Source organism: Loxodonta africana, chromosome 1 (assembly GCF_030014295.1).
Source record: "Loxodonta africana isolate mLoxAfr1 chromosome 1, mLoxAfr1.hap2, whole genome shotgun sequence".
Lineage (NCBI taxonomy): Eukaryota > Metazoa > Chordata > Mammalia > Proboscidea > Elephantidae > Loxodonta > Loxodonta africana.
This window is the reverse complement of record NC_087342.1, coordinates 98,372,287-98,390,460: the sequence shown is the minus strand read 5'-3', so window position 1 is coordinate 98,390,460 and position 18,174 is coordinate 98,372,287. Positions and strand designations below refer to the sequence as shown.

Genomic DNA, 18,174 nt, shown 5'->3' with positions numbered 1-18,174 from the left:
CATCCACTTGTGGTATTTCTGTTATGTCAGCACTAGATGACTAACACATATGGCTAGTTCAATTGAGATGTGCTGTACGTGTAAAATTCATACCATAGTTTGAAGACTTACATTAATGAGAATGTAAAATATCTCATTAATAAAATTTAAATATTGATTACATGTTGAAATGATAATATTTAGATTTATCTTGGGATATATTGGGCTAAATAAAATATTAAAATTAATTTTGTTAATTTTTTCTTAAAAAATGTAGTTACTAGGAAACTTAACTAGGTGGCTTACATTATATTTCTATCGGACAGCACTAATCTAAAGGTTCCCCAAGGCCTCCCTGTTACCTTCTTGAGTGGCTCATTATGGTCTGACCCCTCTCATCCATTCCTTCCTTTTCTAGTAACTGCTTAGATTTAGGAGGTAGAATAGAACCTCTAAGTCTGTGGTCAGCATTTAAATCAAGATAATTAAGTTTCCAGGTGGATAATAAAATTCTTAGTTCAATACTTCATTTCATTGGATTGGTGCTCTAATACTAGAGGAGGGAGTGTGAGGAGGGAGAATAACCTTCACTAGTGTCTGTAGAGATGGGCTGTGTGTATATGGAGGGATAAAGGGAGACTACAAGAATCATTCTGGGGAGGAAACTGACACATGAGCACAGACACAGACGCACACGCAGACACACACACACACATACAGACCCATGAGGAAATCGGACAAAGAATGTATTCCATCTCCATTCCTCCATGCCTCTTTAGGTCTTTATTTTTCTTTTGGCTACACTAATACTAATTTTTCTCCCTTTTTCTATGTGTACCAATTTAAACTCTTCCCTTGATGTAACATGGCTTTCGAAAAAACACAGGAAAACTACTGGGAGATTAGGGTGAGGAGTGGTGTGGCAGATCTAAAGATCAAACAACACTGAGAGATGACGTAGCATCGAAGTTGAAAAAGACCTTAGAGGTCACCCAGTTCCACCTCCAGCTCAAACTGATAACCCTTTTATGTGAAATAAAGGCTATCTCTATTGTTAAAACACCAATATCCACCTAATATGCCGAATATATACTGATAAGTATATATCCTTAATCCTCTGAAAATATGTTTTTCAACAGGGAAAAAACACAAAGAAGAAACATGACCGCGTTGTTTGTGAACATGAACAAGTCTTGAATCCCCCTCCCAAAGTATCAAATTGTTGCAAATCACTGTGGGTGAAATATAGTTTTCAGAGGGCATACATGCCCCAACTTGTCAGTTCCCAGACTGTTTCAGCCATGTCAAGGAACCTAGGTAAGACATTATTTATATTCATCTAAGATAAATATTCTGTTTAGCATACATTTTTCTTGGGCTTGAGGACATAAAATTAGGCACTCAATAGATTATTTTAAAATTAACTGTAAGAAGATAGTAAATCAAAGTTCTTAGGTGGTACAAATCTAAAGCTGACTTTACCTCATGGTAATAAATCCCACAGCTTTTACTAATCCTGAATCATTGATTTGACAAATAATTAAGGTTATCTCAAATTGGCTAAAATAGATCAAAATCATCTTTTAATAAAAAATAGTCTTTGAGCTTGACCTATCAATGTCTGCAGCAGTATGATAGGGAAAATTCAGATTAGGTGCCTCTTGGCTTTGCCAAAATAGGGAAGATCATTAAGGAAAGATAAACCTGAAACTGTTCTGTAAAAATATGTGATTTCTAAACATCCCAAAATATTAGAAAATTAAAGCCTTATATTCTGAACAGCACTAAAGGGGAGTGTTGGGGTTAAATTTATTATGTTTTAGGCTTTTGGTTTAATTAAAAAATGCTAGATACCTGAGATTATTAAAATTAAATCTCACATTAATTATCCGATTAAAAAAAAATTACATGCCACTGAGAAAGTGGAAATTTCAAGCATCCTGGTAGCTTCTTGCAACCATACCAAATATGGTATCCATCTTTTAGAACACAATCGACTAAAATTTTGATTTTTCAGTTGTGCTGGTATGAACAATTATTTCTCTAAGTCTGAGATTCTGTTAGCTATGAATACCTTCTAGAGCTTGTATTTTTTTAGATTAAAAAAATTAAGATCGAATTCACATACCATGAAGTTCACTCTTCCTAAGTGCACAATTCAGTGGTTTTTAGTATACAGTATTTACAAAGTTGTGCAAACGTCACTAGTCACTATTTTTACAACTTATATTTTATTGTAAACCTTTTCAGTGTTTCACACTCACGAGCTATATACCACTTGATCAGCATAGATTCCTTGTGGAGCTGATGGGTAACCTTCCCAAGTGCCCTGTGGGCATTGCCATATTTACCTAAAATGCTTTTCCTAATTATGGTTCACTTTAAAAGCAAAGGCGGAGTGAGGACTTAACAAGGCTCCCACATTTGTCTAGAGTAAAAGCCCACAATCCCGTCTATATGTTTTCTATGCCTACAACTCTCGTTTTACGATGTATGTCAAATCCTGTTGTGACTGTTGTCTTAGTTTAGTGGGCCACCAGTGTGCATTCAACGATCGCCAAACAATTCGAAACAAAATTAGTGATGGTAGCAGATACAGGCCTATTTCCTTTACGTACTTTTCCTGACTCAGAAAACCTCGGCTGCCGTTTGATATTCACGCAGCAGTACGATTCTCGCCTTATGTATAATGATATCGTTGAAGAATTGGGGGAGGTGTAGGCTGACGGGAGCGGGGTGAGAGGGTCACGAAGTTGTTGTTAAAGCGCGCAGAGCGCCCAGAACCGGGTGTCGGCTGGACCCGGCTGCGCATTTCGATAACCCCCAGCCTCCTAGCCTCCCGCCCCCGCCACTTCTTGGGAGAAAGCAGGGCGCGCAGCACCCCAGGTGCGGGAGACCCGCCTCCAGCCGCCGCGAGCCGTGTGCGCTTCCCATTGGGCACAGCCTGGCCCGGTGACCTCTACCGCCAACAGTGCCGGGCGGAGCGCGAGCTCTTCCCGCCAACGAGCCGGCTGGGGAGCGGGGGGGCGTGAGTCCCAGGCACCCCAAGGCGTGGGAGGTCGCCCAGAGGACTCGGGAAAGCTCTCTGGCGGGGAACCTTGAAACAAACGCACGCACACCCTAGTACTACCCAAAGTAGAGCTCTTTCTGAGGAAGCCGAGTGGGAGATACAGTTCTTCCCTCAGTGCCTTTTAGTCCGCGACTGTAGCCACAGACTGAAAATGAAAATCACAAGCCAGTCCGTTGGAAAATGACTCGCCAAAGCCAAGATTTATCTCCGTTACTTTGGGGGAAAATCTACACGCATAAACATGACCCTTTGCGGAAAAATACGTAATTTTTGCACGGGGAATTTAAAACCACTGTTTCTTAGAAAAGGAGGCCTGGTGGTACAGTGGTTAAGCACTCGGCTACTAACATAAAGGTCAGCTGTGCCAGCTGCTCCGTGGGAGAAAGATGTGGCAGTCGGCTTCGTTAAAGATCACAGTCTTGGAAACCCAGTGGGGCGGCTCTACTCTGTCTCATGGGGTCGTTGTGAGTCGGAATCTGTGCCACGGCAATGGGTTGGGTTTTTGTTTTTTTCTTTGAAAAGTGGAGGGGGTGGGGTGTGGGAAGTCCAGGGCAACCATCCTCATTTCGTCATTTAAGGGAAGCTTTTTTAGGGACTCTTGGGAAAGCAAAGATGAGTAAGAGCAAAACGAGGCCTTGCCCACCGTTGCTCTGTGGGGGTGTGGGTGATTTGGCAAATGATACAAGTGATAAAAATTACTGACGGTAAAGGCAGAGTGTGTCTATCTACCCATATACCTGTCACACGTAAATGTGATGTATGGTATAACTAAAAGTCAATAGAAAGTCCAGTTGTTCAGCTTTCTCCCTTTGAGAGTGCTTGGTTGCTCACTTTTGCCTCTTTTTTTTTTTTCTTTCTTCCTGTAGCTTCTAAGCTGACCGCTCCCATCCACCTCTAGAGGGACACATTTTCTTTTTTTATTCATTCCAAAATTCCAAAAATACTAGGATCTACTATATTCCATGCACTGCGTTAGGTACTGGGGTGACAATGATGAACAAAAACAGGAACGGCCCTTTTTGTGGAGTATACAGTCTGGTAAAGGAGGCAGATAGTCAATCCCACATAAAAATGTTAAATATAGTGTGGTAAGTGCTAAGAAGAAGTGCAGATGCTACTACAATTGGGATTTGAACTAGTGGGGAGGTCAGAGAAGGCTGCCCACAAGATGTTACACTGAATTGAGACCTAAAGAGGTTAATGGGGCTGGTGGTTAAGGTGGAGGGAGCAGCCTGTGCAAGGGAGGGCTGAGAGCCTCTCCTCTTCCAGTGACTGCCCATCTCACCCACCTCCACTATGATACATTAATTTTGCCTCACAGTTCTCAGAAGACACTCCTTTTTTCTCTCAGTTCCATGTTTTTAGGGAATACCTTTCTGTAACCAACAGTTATTGTTATAGACAAGGTACATCCATGTGTTAATGTACACATCTAATGTGCATAACATCTGTTGTTTTATATAATAAAAGCCTGCAATGATTATGACAAAATGCAGACTACGATGTACCCCAATAGAACTAAAAGTGCTATAGACGTTCAAAGTGATGAGAGATCACATTATTTCAGAAGACTCAAAAACGGCATCTTAGAGAAAGCTTAAAAGGTAAGATTTTGCCAGAGAGTTTAGTTAGAGCATAACGTTCAAGAAGAGGAGTAAGAAGGTTGGATGGATAAGTTGAGATATTTTCTAAAGGGCCTTGAAAACCAGTCTAAAGAAACTGAATTGAAAAGCTTTGTTTAGTTTTTATGGGATTTTTGGGATACTTTTTTCTCCCAACATTTACTTTGAAAATCTAAAAATCTACAGAAAAGTTGGAAGAATAAATCAATGGTTACTCATATATCCTTCGCGTGGATTCATTAGTTTTTTTTTTTTTTTACATTTTACCTCATTGGTTTTATTTTTTAAAATACTATCTAACACATGGTCTAGTGGTTGTAGTCAAAACTTATATAGGGCTTATTGTGTACCACGTACTTTACAACCAAAAACCAAAAAAATCACACTGATTATAGAGTCAATTCCGAACCATAGCACCACTATAGGACAGGGTAGAGCTGCCCTGTTGGGTTTCCAAGGAACAGCTGGTGGATTGGAACTGCCAACCTTTTTTGGTTAGCAGCCAAGCTCTTAACACTGTGCCACCAGGGCTCCTTTATAACATCACTGTTTAATATTTACAATAACCTTTAGGTCCCGTTTAACAAATGGGGAAATTGAGGCACAGAGCAGTTACTTGCCTAAATTAAAACCCAACCAGACTCACTGCTGTCAAGTGTATTCCAGCACATAGTGACCCAGTAGGACAGAGTAGAACTGCCCCATTGGGTTTCCAAGGCTGTAAATCTTTACAGAAGCAGACTGCCACATTTTTCTCCTTCGGAGCAGCTAGTAGGTTCAACCTGCTGACGCTTTGGTTAGGAGCCAAGCGTTTAACCACTGCACCACAAGGGACAAGAAATTAGAAAGTAGCTGAGCCAGGACTTGGCTCTTCTTTGTGAGAGGATAGCATGAATTTTTCTTTTTTAGGTATAAATTTAGGACCTGTCTTTGTTATCTAGTGCTGCTATACCAGAAATACCACAAGTGGATGGCTTTAACAGACAAATTTATAATTTCACAGTTTAGAAGTCCAAATTCAGGGCACTAGCTCCAGAGGAAGGCTTTCTCTTTTGGCCCTGGGTGAAGGTGCTTGTCATCAGTCTTCCCCTCGGTCTAGGAGTTTTTCAGCACAGGGACCCCAGGTCCAAAGGACACTCTCTGCTCCCAGCTCTTCTTTCTTGGTGGTAGGCGGTCCTTCCCTCTCTACTCACTTCTCTCTCCTTTTATCTGTTGTAAGATAAGAGTGATGCAGGCCACACCCCAGCGAAACTTCCCTTACATCAGATCAGGGCCGTAACTTGAGTAAGGGTATTGCATCCAACTCTAATCCTCTTTAACATAACCTAATCTTGCCTCATTAACCACAGGCAGAGATTAGGATTTACAATACAGAATACAGTTACATCAGATCACAAAATGGAGGACAACCACACAATACTGGGAATCACGGCCTAGACAAGATGACACATTTTTTTTGAGGACACAATTCAATCCATGACAAGATCCTTGCTAGCTGCAAAAATAATGTACATCAAGGTCAAATACATATTTTCAGCTCCTGTCGTATAACTGTGGTCAGTTTTCTTTTTTGCCATTTCTGTTAGTGACCAATCTCAACCGCTTCAGGATCCCCCTGTTTCTAAGCAGATAGCCTAGTCTTCTACTTCATGTAAAAAACTGATGTTATAAGGGGTAAGCACCTGAATCTCCTTCCCCCGTGTTCTAGACTTCTGTATATGAGCAGCATGTCTTATCTCCTATCTAAAAGGAAGGGAGGACCCTCCTCCAGTTCAAAGATGATCTTTCCATATGTTTCATTCTCAACCTTCCTCAATTCTCTGGGATTTTGCCCCAATAATTTTCCCTATCTTCCATTACTTCTACTCTGATTCCTTCTCCTAAACCTACAAATCTGCTCAAGACTTCCAACTTAGAAAGTTCTTGGAATGAACCTCTTCTTCTAGCTACCTCCCATTCTCTAGTTTATTCATCAAGGTACTTCCTGGAAGAACAGTATACTGGATTGAATGGTATCCCCCAAAATTTATGTCCACCACTTTGCCTAACTGCTTTTCCAGAACTTCCCTCTGAGTAGGGACTCAAATGGGGTAGAAGAGGGCTCTGAGTTAGGGGAAGGCTTTAGGGAGCTGCCTTTCTGGCCCTAAGCCTTTAATCAGAGGAGCCAGCGTCCGTTCAAGAAGCTTCATCTTCCCCCATAAGGTTTGTTCTTTTCCATTAGAGAAGAGTGGTCTGTTTTTTTTTTTTTTTTTTTTGCCTGGAATCTGTGCTGGATGCAGTGGGCTGGGGGTGCATAGGATACCAAATGGTGCACTTGATCCCCATCAGACCTCCAGTTAATGACAGCTCTCCCTCTGCCAGCCTCTGGGTCCTTGTGCTAGATGGGCTTCCAAGCCTCAGAAGCCCTTGTGGTGGGCTCTTGGCCGGTGCTTTCTCTGCTTGGTTCATTTGTCCATATCTTGTCTTATCTGCTTTCTGCCTTCCAGAAACATGTACAGATCTCTCATTTGCTGTTGACCTTGACTCCTGTGCACTTCACTGTTGTGACTTTATTCGTTTTTATACTTTCATTTTAGCGGGATCTTGGGAGGGATTAGGAAGGATAGGGAGCCAATACTTGTGCTCAGTCTTGAACCAGAAACCCCTAAACTCCTATTTTTAGTGAACAAAACCAGCATTATAACTGGCAGTGAATAACCACTTATAACTTACGAGCATGCTTGCCTAAAAGATTTTCTAAACACAACTGAAGGACAACTGATCAGTTTCTCCTGTAGAATTCTCAATTTACAACCACATGTTTTTAAAGATCCAACACATTGAGGGTGATTATTTATTTGCTTTACAATGGAATTCTTCTTGTGAAAAGATTAACCATGAGATTTTTCCAAATTCCCCACTAGACTATTCAGGCTATGATTCTATTTTCAAAACTTTGGGTAGATATATACATATTCATACAACTTTTCAGTAATGGTTACTTCATAAGAAGAGATATATATGCATACGTTTTCCTCGGGATATTAAAAATTAAAAACTTGGAAAATACTTGGAGTTACACTTTTCTATTTCATCTGTTTCAATGACCTTGTCACAGGACTCCTCGCTTGCCTCCAATATATGACCACTTTAGAGCACTGGTTTTATGATTTTTCCTGTTGTCTTACAACATTTCTTACGATATGGCGGTGTAGCCGTTTTAGTGCATAAATGTCTGTAGGACAGGTAGGTACACAAACTCTTCAGCCAGCAAATAATGTCATACGTAGGCTGACTACAGCAGAGCTCTCAACCGTGATCGCATTCAACTTTCATGAGGAATTTGGGTAAGTGACCAGAACCCAAAACTCAACCCACTAGAATCAGGATCTTAATTTTAAAATTTCACTTTCAGAGTCTGTCCTGTAGCTGATTTATAACCAACTCAATCTCCTACATAGTTTAATCTCCATCTGACAGTTCTGGATAGTGGCAATCAAGATTGATATGATTATTTGTTTGGTTGCGGGGAAGAAAGATGTATTCCAGTCACCTCCAGAAAGATGTGATTTCTGGCTAGGATGCTTATGGAAAGGAACTGAACTTGGAGGGTTCACACTCTGAGGCTGTTATGGGGGCCAGTCTGTTTTTTTTTTTTTTTTTTGGCATCTTGGTTTCTTTCTGAGTGTGTGATCAGTTTTTCTCTATCAACTAGCATCTCCTGACACTCCTTTGAACGTTTTCTTCCCCTTCATAATTTTGATTTGCAAATGGCTTTGACATATCCTGGGTCCATGCAATCCTGTGGCTATCATTAATGCACAGTCCCTAGGCAAGTTACTTAACCACTCTAAACCACCTAAAAAACCCAAACCTGTTGCCATCAAGTCGATTCTGACTCATAGTGACCTTCTAGGTCAGAGTAGAACTGCCCCATAGGATTTCCAAGGAGCAGCTGGTGGATTCCAACGGCCGACCTTTTGGTTACCAGCCAAGCTCTTAACCACTGTGCTACCAGGGCTCTTAAACCACCTGGGGGAGCTTTAAAATATAAATATATCAATATAATTCAGTGGCATTAATTATACTCACCATTTTGAGCTACCATCACCGTTATTTCCAGAAGTTTTTCATCATCCCAAACAGAAACACAGCACCCCTTAAGAAAACTTCTAAGTATATTTGGAACAACTTAGGTATGTGAATCTAATTTTTAAAACTAAACATTATGAAATCTAAATATAAATCAAGATTTTCTAGTGAGAAGTTAGCATCTGGATTGAGATATAAAAAAAAGGATTGAGATATACTATATGTAAAATACACACTAGATTTCAAGGACTTAGGTCTGATAGAAGAATGTAAAATGTCAATACTTTTTCATATTTATTATATATTATAATGATAATCTGTTGGTATATTGGATTAACTAGAATACATTACTAAAATTTTACCTGATTTTCCTTTTTTTTAGATATGGCTACTGGAAAATTAAAAATTGCAAATGGGGCTTGAATTATATTTTTATTGAACAGAGCTGATCCATTCCAGGGCAAGGCTTTTTGATGATGATTATAATGGTGGAATTTTATCCCTTTCATAGTCAAGACAGTTTTTAGTAGCTAGTGATAAGTGATTTTACAAATAGTTAAATAGGGTGATCTCTTTTTTGAACTCTTTTCTCACAATGCAGGTGACAGTTCGCCTTCTCAGCCCAAGGAGAACAGCACTGGCCAGAGTCATCACCAGGAGGAAATAGTGTACAAATTGGCCATGAAGCTGAAACACATTGGGGACAGCATCAATCATAGGACGGTTCAAGAGGTGAGGCTTCAGTTCCCCCAGCAAGGGCCCACCAGCTGGGAGGAAAGAGCAATCAGAGCAATGGCTGCCAAGTGGCTGGCTGCCCAGGAATGATCAGAACACACATGTCTGGATTACCAAATTTAAGACCGAAAAATCGTGAACCTGAGGCAAAGCCAGTAATCTTACACTTGCTAATCGAATTGTGGTCTGTGGACCAGCAGCATTGGCATCACATAGAATCCAGTTAGATGCACAAAATCTCGGGCCCCAGCCCACACCTTCTGAATGAGAACCTACCTTTTTACACATCCCCCAAGGGTTTCGTTTGCACACTTTGTTCCATACCATCAAACTAGGATGCTCATTAGGAACACCTGGGAAGTTTTTAAAACTCCTGATGCCTGGACCCCACCCCTAGAGATACAGATTTAATTGGTCTGATATGTGGCCTGGGCATTAGGTATTTTAAAAGCTCCCCAGGTGAAGCTCTTGTACAGTCAGAGACTAGCACCTCTGCCTTAGATTGTGGTTATCATCCTTGATCCACACCCAAAGGTTATGATCTGAGCCCTACCCTCACCAATTTCTTAGTTTCTCCTTATTATTACAAGGAATAATAAAGAAAGATAGGAAAGAATATTGATCACTGCTTGAAAAATCTGTATAGTACCACCTCTTGGGAGTGGTGAAATCCACATTCAACTTAGTTTTCCTCCAGAATGACTTGTAGTTGGCAGCAGAGATAATGATCTCATGAGGTTTTATGGTAGGAAGAGTGGCTTCACCTCAGAGCCTCTACTTCTTGCCCTTAAAGTTCACCTGTTTTATCAATTTCTTGTCAATCGCTGTTGTCTCCACCATGCTGGCTTTGGAGAGTGCCATGCCTTCTTTTATACTCTGATCAGAATATGGCTAATACACAGGATTTCCATCAAATAAAATATCCCCTGAAATAGCACATGAGTGGGAGGTTTCAACAAGAATGCTACTAAAAGCAAGAAGGAAACCAAGATGAACATTTCATATACCAGTTTTGTTCAAACATATTTATTGAGTGTCTACTTTGTGCCAGACTCAATTCCAGGCATTGGTAGTGGGAACAGAGAACAGAAGATGAGCCTGCTCTCATGGAACTCATAAGGTAGTGAGGAGACAGACAAGCAACCAACAAACAGGATAGTCAGAGAGGGATGCAGGCTCTGTGAAGATTAAAGCAGGATTTAGGGGATACTGAGTGACGGGATGAAACCCTGATGGCGTAGTGGTTAAGTGCTAAGGCTGCTAACTAAAGGGTCAGCAGTTTGAATCCGCCAGGTGCTCCTTGGAAACTCTATGGGGGCAGTTCTACTCTGTCCTGTAGGGTTGGTATGAGTTGGAATTGACTCGATGGCACTGGGTTTGGTTTTTTTGGTTTTGAGTGACGGGAATGGCTTTAGGTGGGTGGCCAGGAAGACTCTCTGGGGAGGTGATATTTGAGCAAAGGATGGAAGTGTAGGGGCGAGCCATAGGAATATCTGGCGAGAGGAGCGTTCCAGGCAGAGGTAACAGCTAGTGAAAACCCTTGTAACATGAACACGCTTAAGGAATGGCAAGGAGGCCAGAATGACTAGAGTGGAGTGAGTGAGGGGGAGAGCGGGAGGTGAGGTCTGGGAGGCAGCCTCAGTCTTAGAGATCATGGTAAGGTGTTTGGGTTTTACAATAAGCGTAAGGGAAGCCTCTGGAAGGAGAGAGCAGAAGAGTGCCATGAGCCATTTGGACTGGAGACTGGTTGCAGTGCAGAGAGTCAGCTGTATACAGGGGCAAGAGGGGCAACAGAGAGGCCAGTTAGGAGGTCTCGGCAGCAGTCCAGAGGAGATCCATGGAGGTAGGGCCAGTGTGTAGCAGTGGAGGTGGTGAGAAATGATCAGACTCAAGATAAATTTTCAAAGTAGAGCCTGCATCATTGGCTGATGGATTGGATATGGACAGCGAGAAAAAGGGGTCACAGATGACTCCATTGTTTTTGGCGTAAGCATCCAAACGGATGGTAGCACCATTTACTGAGATGGGGAGAACCGAGGACAGATTTGAGGGAAAATACAAACTTCTGTTTGTGACATGTAGGTTTGAAATTCCTATTAGATATACCAATTGAGAAGTTCTGTAGTAGTTGCATGAACCAGTCTAGAGTTTAGGGGAGATGCTGAGACTCATAATAAGAATTTGGATTATGAAGTATTTCTTCCTTGGAAAGCTCACAGCCTAACTGCATTTGGCAGATATGCTAAGACTATGTCCTACACCTACTGAGGGTTTACTACTTGCTAAGGGCCATACTAAGGGTTTCACTTGCATTGTTTTTACTTAATTCTTACAAACAGCAACGAGGTTGGGATTATTATTATTCTCACTTTTCAAATGAGGAGATTGAGGCTTAGAGAAGTCATATGACTTGTCCTAATTTGCACAGCTAGTAATTTGAATATTTAGGGCTTGAATCCATATCTGCTGGTTCCGAAAACCCATGCACCACTCCACCACACTGCCAGTTTGTTTGGCCCTTGTCTCCCAGGAGCCACCTCTAGTCATCTGCCCTTTTTGATATCTGGACCCAAGAAGTCAGGAAGATTTACACCTATGCTATCTTCTAAGAGTTTCATACCTTTAGCTCTAACATTTAGGTCTTTGATTCATTTTGAGTTAATTTTTGTGTATGATGTGAAGTAGGGTTCATTCTTTTGCATGTGGTTACCCAGCTGTCTCAGCACTATTTGTGGAAAAGGCTTTTCTTTGCCCCATTGAATTGTCCTGGCAACCTTGTTGAAAATCAATTGACTGAAAGTGTGAGAGTCTGTTTCTGGACTCTCTTCTATTCCACTGATCCATGTGACCACCCTTACGCCTGCCCTAGCTTTTCTTGCCACATTTTACGAAGCTGACTTTGACTTAGACTTTTAAAGATACCTTATCCCATATCACAAAATTGCATCCTAGAGCACCTTTACATAGATCATAACAGGTTTTAAAAATAATAATTAAATTCCTCTTAGGTTTGGCTCTAAAATACTGAAGGCTTTACTCTGCTGCTCTGAGGCTTAAATCAAGCATGGTACATTTCTTTCAAATATAGTCATTTATTCACCTTTTGTACCCTGTTCAATCAAGTGGTATCTTTGATTCTCCAGATGTCTTCCTGCCTTTGATGTTTGGAAAGAAACTTCTATTTTTGCTCTTGGAATTCTTCAGCAAGGAGCTCACCAGTTACAATTTGTCTGCTGAATTTATTGTTTGTCCTTGAGCGGCCACATTTCTTGCTTTCTTGTTCTTTTCATTTAAGCAAGTGTTCTGTGTGTTCAAACAGGCCTTCATCCTCAAAATGATACCCTCTATTTTGCCATTTAGTCATGTGGGGTTTTGGTTCAAGCACCTGGTCCTTTTTGTCCAGGGCATGCATTTTTCCTAGATATAAAGTGTATTTTAAAATAATTGGGCTTCCCATACCTTTTAGGATCCTAAATGTGCCTTTGCAGTTTTTCTCCACAGGACTCTCTTGCCGGGTTCTGGAAGCTGCTCCCCCTCCCTGTCCCTTCTGGCTTAGGAGTGGTGACAACTGCTGTTACCGGCCCTGGATACTGCACCGTCACCTGTGGTTTCCCCACACACCACCGCACACCTTAGTAGATTGTTGTTGTGTGCTGTGGAGTTGATTCTGCCTCACAGAAGCCTCATATGATAGAGTAGAACTGCCACATAGGGTTTCCCAGGCTGTAGTCTTCACAGGAGCAGATGGCTAGGTGTTTTCTCCCATGGAGCCGTTGAGGGGTACAAACCACTCACCTTTTGGTTAGCAGCCCAACGCGTAACCATTGTGCTTTGGGAAGGAAAACTAACATTTATTTATTTATCAAATTATTTCAGCTGCTCTTCGAGGCCCTCTTTCATGTTTTGTTTTGTTTTCACCCTATAAATTACTGTCTATAGGTGTTTCAGGAGGAGCAGTTGAGGTTCAGAGAGATTAGGTAACCTAGCTAAGGCCAGTCAGCTCCTAAGTGGCGAAAGTAGAATTTAAATTCTAATTAAGCATCTGACTCAGAGCTCTATACATTTTCTAGTCTGCTGTGCTGAAAGACAATTAATTTTGCCAACTAATATCAACTATAAAAGAGAAAAAAATCCTTTAATGATTCCCAGTTACTGACAGGACGAAGTCGAAATTCCTTGGCCTGTAGCACAAGGCTCTGTTATTCGTTCATTCAACTAATATTTTATTGAGCACCTACTATGTGCAAAGCTCTGTTTAAGTACCGGGGATATGCCAGTGATCAAAACAGACAAAACCCCTGCTTTCATGGAATTTATATTCTATAAGGGAGAGAAAAACAAAGTATATCGTTTATCAGACAGTGATATTTATTTTAGAGAAAAATAAAACAAGGAAAGGTGGAGTGTTGAGAGGTTTGCAGTTTTGACTAGGGAAGATAGGGAAGGTCTCACTGAGAAGGTCTCACTGAGAAGGTGACTTCCGAGCAAAAACTTGAAAGAGATAGGTGAGGGAGCCACATGGATATCTGGGGAAGAGCTTCCTCCAGAGGCAGGCAGGTGGCAAAGACTCTGAGGCAAGAACTTGTCGGATATGTTTGAAGAACAGCCAAGAGGCTGGTGTGGCTAAAGCCTGGTGAGGCAAAAGGGGCGGAGATTAGTAGGAGATTATGTAGCTCAGCAACTTGTGAACTCTTCTGAATAAAAATAAGATGAAATGAGCCAGGGCATCTCTGCCTTCCTGTTGAAGAGCCTGTTTAAAGAGAGAGAGAGGGAGGTTTAAAATAACCCAGAGTTAGAAATTAAAATTGGAGTCACGGTGGGGACTTTTCTTCCGAGTTAGAAGGTTCTGAGCACCCAGAAAACCCAGTGCCGTTGAATCGATTCTGAGTCCTAGCGACCCTATAGGACAGAGTAGAACTGGCCCATAGAGTTTCCAGGGAGCACCTGGCGGGTTTGAATTGCTGACCCTTTGGTTAGCAGCCATGGCAGTTAACCACTGCACCACCTGGGTTTCCAGTTCTGAGCACAAGAGACCCATTTCAACAGTGGCACCACAGCTGCTGTCTTGAGAATAGACTGTAGGGGGTGGACAGGGGCAGAAGCAGGGAGAGCTATTCTAATATAATCCTCAGCCTCCTTTCCTGATGTTCTTGCTTACACAGTGGTGTTTACTTGTCAGTACTAGTATCGTTTGCCATCAAATGACCCCATGTATGTCCGAGTAGAATGTGCTCCATAGGGTTTTCAGTGACTGATTTTTTGGAAATAGATCACCAGTCCTTTCTTCTGTGGTGCCTCTGGGTAGACAGGAACCACCAAACTTCTGTTTAGCAGCCAAGCGTGTTAACTGTTTGCACCATCCATGGACTCCAGCGTTTACTCATTGCTCCACAAACCTGCTGTGCTCTTTGTCATCTCCAACTTTGCTCTTATTCGCCTTACCTCATCACCTATCTAAGTCTTCTTTGTTTTTCCAGTCCAGACTCAAACTTTGTTTCTTTGAGAGGACTAGGAAAGTGCTCTGGGAAGCCAGAGAAAGGTTATCAAGCCTGAAAAGATTGCCCCAATTTGCTGGTGATCAAAATAGGAAGACAGGTCTGACAGAAAATTTCCCAAGGTCACGTGGACAATGTGAACATTGTGGAACAGATCTAGATACACTTCTTCATCTCATACCAGAGTAACCCAAGAAGCTTGTTTGCTGCGTTGATTGAATTAATATGTACTTATTGTGTTGAAGGAAACCTGGTGGCATAGCGGTTAAGTGCTACGGCAGCAAACCAAAAGGCAGGCAGTTCGAATCCACCTGGTGTCCCTTGGAAACTCTATGGGGCAGTTCTACTCTGTCTTATAGGGTTGCTCTGAGTTGGAATCGACTTGAAGGCAGTGGGTATTTTTGGTTTATTGTGTTGAATTTTTAACTTTGGGTTATATTATTGTTTTGTTTTTTAAACCTCCCTCCCTCTCTGTCTTTCCTTTTTCAAACAGGATTTTCAACAGGAAGGCAGAGATGCGCTGGCTCGTTTCATCTTATTTTTCTTCAGAAGAGTTCATGTGGTGCTGCACTTTTTCTGGAATAATCATCTGATGTAAAAGGAATGGAAACGTCAGTTCTATTTTACTTCTTCCCTCTGAGAAACATGAATTCCACAGGGATGGATGGGAAGAAGACCCTTCTCCGTCTCACTCTCCCTTTACCCATCACTTTTGGTTTATGCCTGGTTTGTCGAACTGCGGACTCGCTAGCCATTGGTCTCTTTGGAGTGACCAGCTATGAGATGTCTACAGTTGCCTCATGGTAAAGCCTAAGGGGTACTTAGGAACCCAGGAGGCCTTGCCACCCAGAAAACACCAGCGCTGTGGATGATTCCAGTGCTTCTTGTAAGGGAACTCTTAAGCATTTCTTTCCGTGAGTGAAATAGGACCTTGTCCTCAAACCAGAGGTCACAGAAATGGGTGCTTTGTCCTGTGCCTCTCCCTGGGTACCATGCCTACCCAGTGACCCACTGGCCCCATTGTCTTGCCCATGTCCAGATCTCCAGTGCTCTGGCTTCTTCTCAGCCAATCCTCCCTCCCCACACCAGCTCATACCCTCTTTGAAAAATCAGAGGGAACTCTGTCACTTATACTCATATCCAACATATTGTCCATCTGCATTCTTGGCTCCATGCCGGGAAGCTCTTCCACCATTCCCGGTTACCACCACTATTCTCAGGCTCTTCTTCTACAACATGTAAGTTCTTTATTCACCTTTATTGCTCCTCTCACTCTCCTGTGACCCCTCCTGGATCTTCCTTAACCACTGCTGATGCCTTCGCACTGCCATTCAGCCCTGCACGTGGGCATCTTTCCCTGTTCTGTTGTCCTCCCCCAGCCTTGTCTGCTTAAAATTGTGAGGAGTTAGTTCTTGTAGAAGGAGCAAGACCAGAATGACTGAAGAATTCTTTACAAGGCAAAAACTTGTAACTGTTTTCCTATTGCTGTGTGGTTTCAGTATTATTGATGGGTTGGCCCTTTGCCAGTTGAATTTATTTTGCTCATTCTCTTCTTCCTTCTTTTCTGTAGCTCTATTCCCTTCATTCTTCTTTTTTTCCTTTTTGTCTACCTCGTATTCTCTCTCTCCCCCCTTTTAGAAGTATTACAAGTATTAAGGAAGTTGGCTGTTATAAATTAAAAGTTCTGTATATGTATCTTGAGTTCCTTGTAAGAAAGTTATTTAAAAAAGCTAATAATTAAAAAAATAAACATTGTTATTTTATTGTGCATGAAACACCTGTGGATAGTTCTTTTGTGAAGGAAGATTCCACTTATTTCTGCTCACAATATTGTACACTTTGATCATGTGTAGCATCACCTTTGTCCTTCCAAACGGGAATGTCTCTTTTTAGCCTGTCTCGTGCAATGTCCATTTATTTCCTTCATCGCCTAGTTTATGGCTGACAGGCATGGAAGAAACCCTAAAACTTCCTTTTTTAAATTTATTTTCTTATCTTTTGAATAGGTAATTAATTCATAGGTGTTCATGTCTTAGTCATCTAGTGCTGCTGTAACAGAAATACCACAAATGAATGGCTTTAACAAAGAGAAATTTATTCTCTCACAGTTTAGGAGGCTGGAAGTCCAAATTCAGGGTGACAGCTCCAGGGGACGGCTTCCTCTCTCTCTCTTTTCTGGGGGAAGGTTCTTGTCATCAATCTTTTCCTGGTCTAGGGGCTTCTCCACAAAGGAATCCCAGGTCAAAAGGACCCGTTCTGCTCCCAGCACTGCTTTCTTGGTGGTATGAGGTCCACATGTCTCTCTGCTTCCTTCTCTTCTTTATATCTCAAAAGAGGTTAGCTCAAGACAAAATCCCATCTTGTAGATTGAGTCCTGCCTCATTAACATAACTGCCCCTAGTCCCATCTCATCAACATCATAACCCAGAAAACCAGTGCCTTTCAGTCGATTTCGACTCATAGCGACCCTATAGGACAGAGTAGAACTGCCCCATAGAGTTTCCAAGGAGCGCCTGGCGGATTTGAACTGCCGACCTTTTGGTTAGCAGCCGTAGCACTTAACCACTATGCCACCAGGGTTTCCATCAACATCATAGATGTAGGATTTACAACACATAGGAAAATCACTCCAGATGACAAAATGGTGGACAGTCACACAATACTGGGAATCATGGCCTAGCCAAATTGATACACATGTTTTTGTGGGACACAATCCAATCCATGACAGTTCAAAATCAAAATAAAAAAAAAGGTGTATGGTGAAAACTCTTGCTCTATTTTTCTATCTTGAGTCCCAATTGTGTTTATTAAGTTCTTACATATTCTTACAGAATTTTCTTTATAAAAACCTAAGTTAAATGTATATTCATATATATATTTATAAATATATATTATATGCCTATAATATATATTTATAAAATATATACTGATTACATAAAAGGTAGCATGCAATACATATTGCTCTGGACCTTGATTTTTTTTTTTATGCTTAGCATATTTTGCTTATTTAAATACTGTTGTACTTATTATGATGGTCAGGCAGTGTTCTAGGTGTTTTACAAATGTTAACTCATTTACTCTTCATAACAACCCTATGAGGTAGGTATTATTATCATTGGCTCTATTTTACTGTTAAGCAAACCGAGACAGCAGTTAGTTGAGAGAGGCAGTACAGAGGTTAAATAGCTTGGTCAAGGGCACA

The 18,174-nt window shown here is 41.5% G+C and overlaps 1 protein-coding gene across 1 annotated transcript; it reads left to right on the top strand.

Annotated features, from left to right (window-relative positions):
- Positions 1-844: 844 nt before the first annotated feature.
- PXT1 (peroxisomal testis enriched protein 1) lies at positions 845-17,107 on the top strand. The gene is made up of 4 exons (XM_003404220.3): positions 845-886; positions 1,119-1,296; positions 9,344-9,474; positions 15,466-17,107. Exons 1-4 carry the CDS (start codon positions 845-847, stop codon positions 15,568-15,570), a joined length of 456 nt encoding a protein of 151 aa, XP_003404268.1. The 3' UTR covers positions 15,571-17,107.
- The last annotated feature ends 1,067 nt before the right edge of the window (positions 17,108-18,174 follow it).

What these genes read in the sequence shown, in the direction of transcription:
- PXT1 (XM_003404220.3), top strand. Translation starts at nt 845, where the DNA reads ATGGCTTTCGAAAAAACACAGGAAAACTACTGGGAGATTAGG. An exon ending in AGCCATGTCAAGGAACCTAG is followed by an intron (nt 1,297 to 9,343) that starts GTAAGACATTAT and finishes CTCACAATGCAG; the next exon opens with GTGACAGTTCGCCTTCTCAG. An exon ending in ATCATAGGACGGTTCAAGAG is followed by an intron (nt 9,475 to 15,465) that starts GTGAGGCTTCAG and finishes TTTTTCAAACAG; the next exon opens with GATTTTCAACAGGAAGGCAG.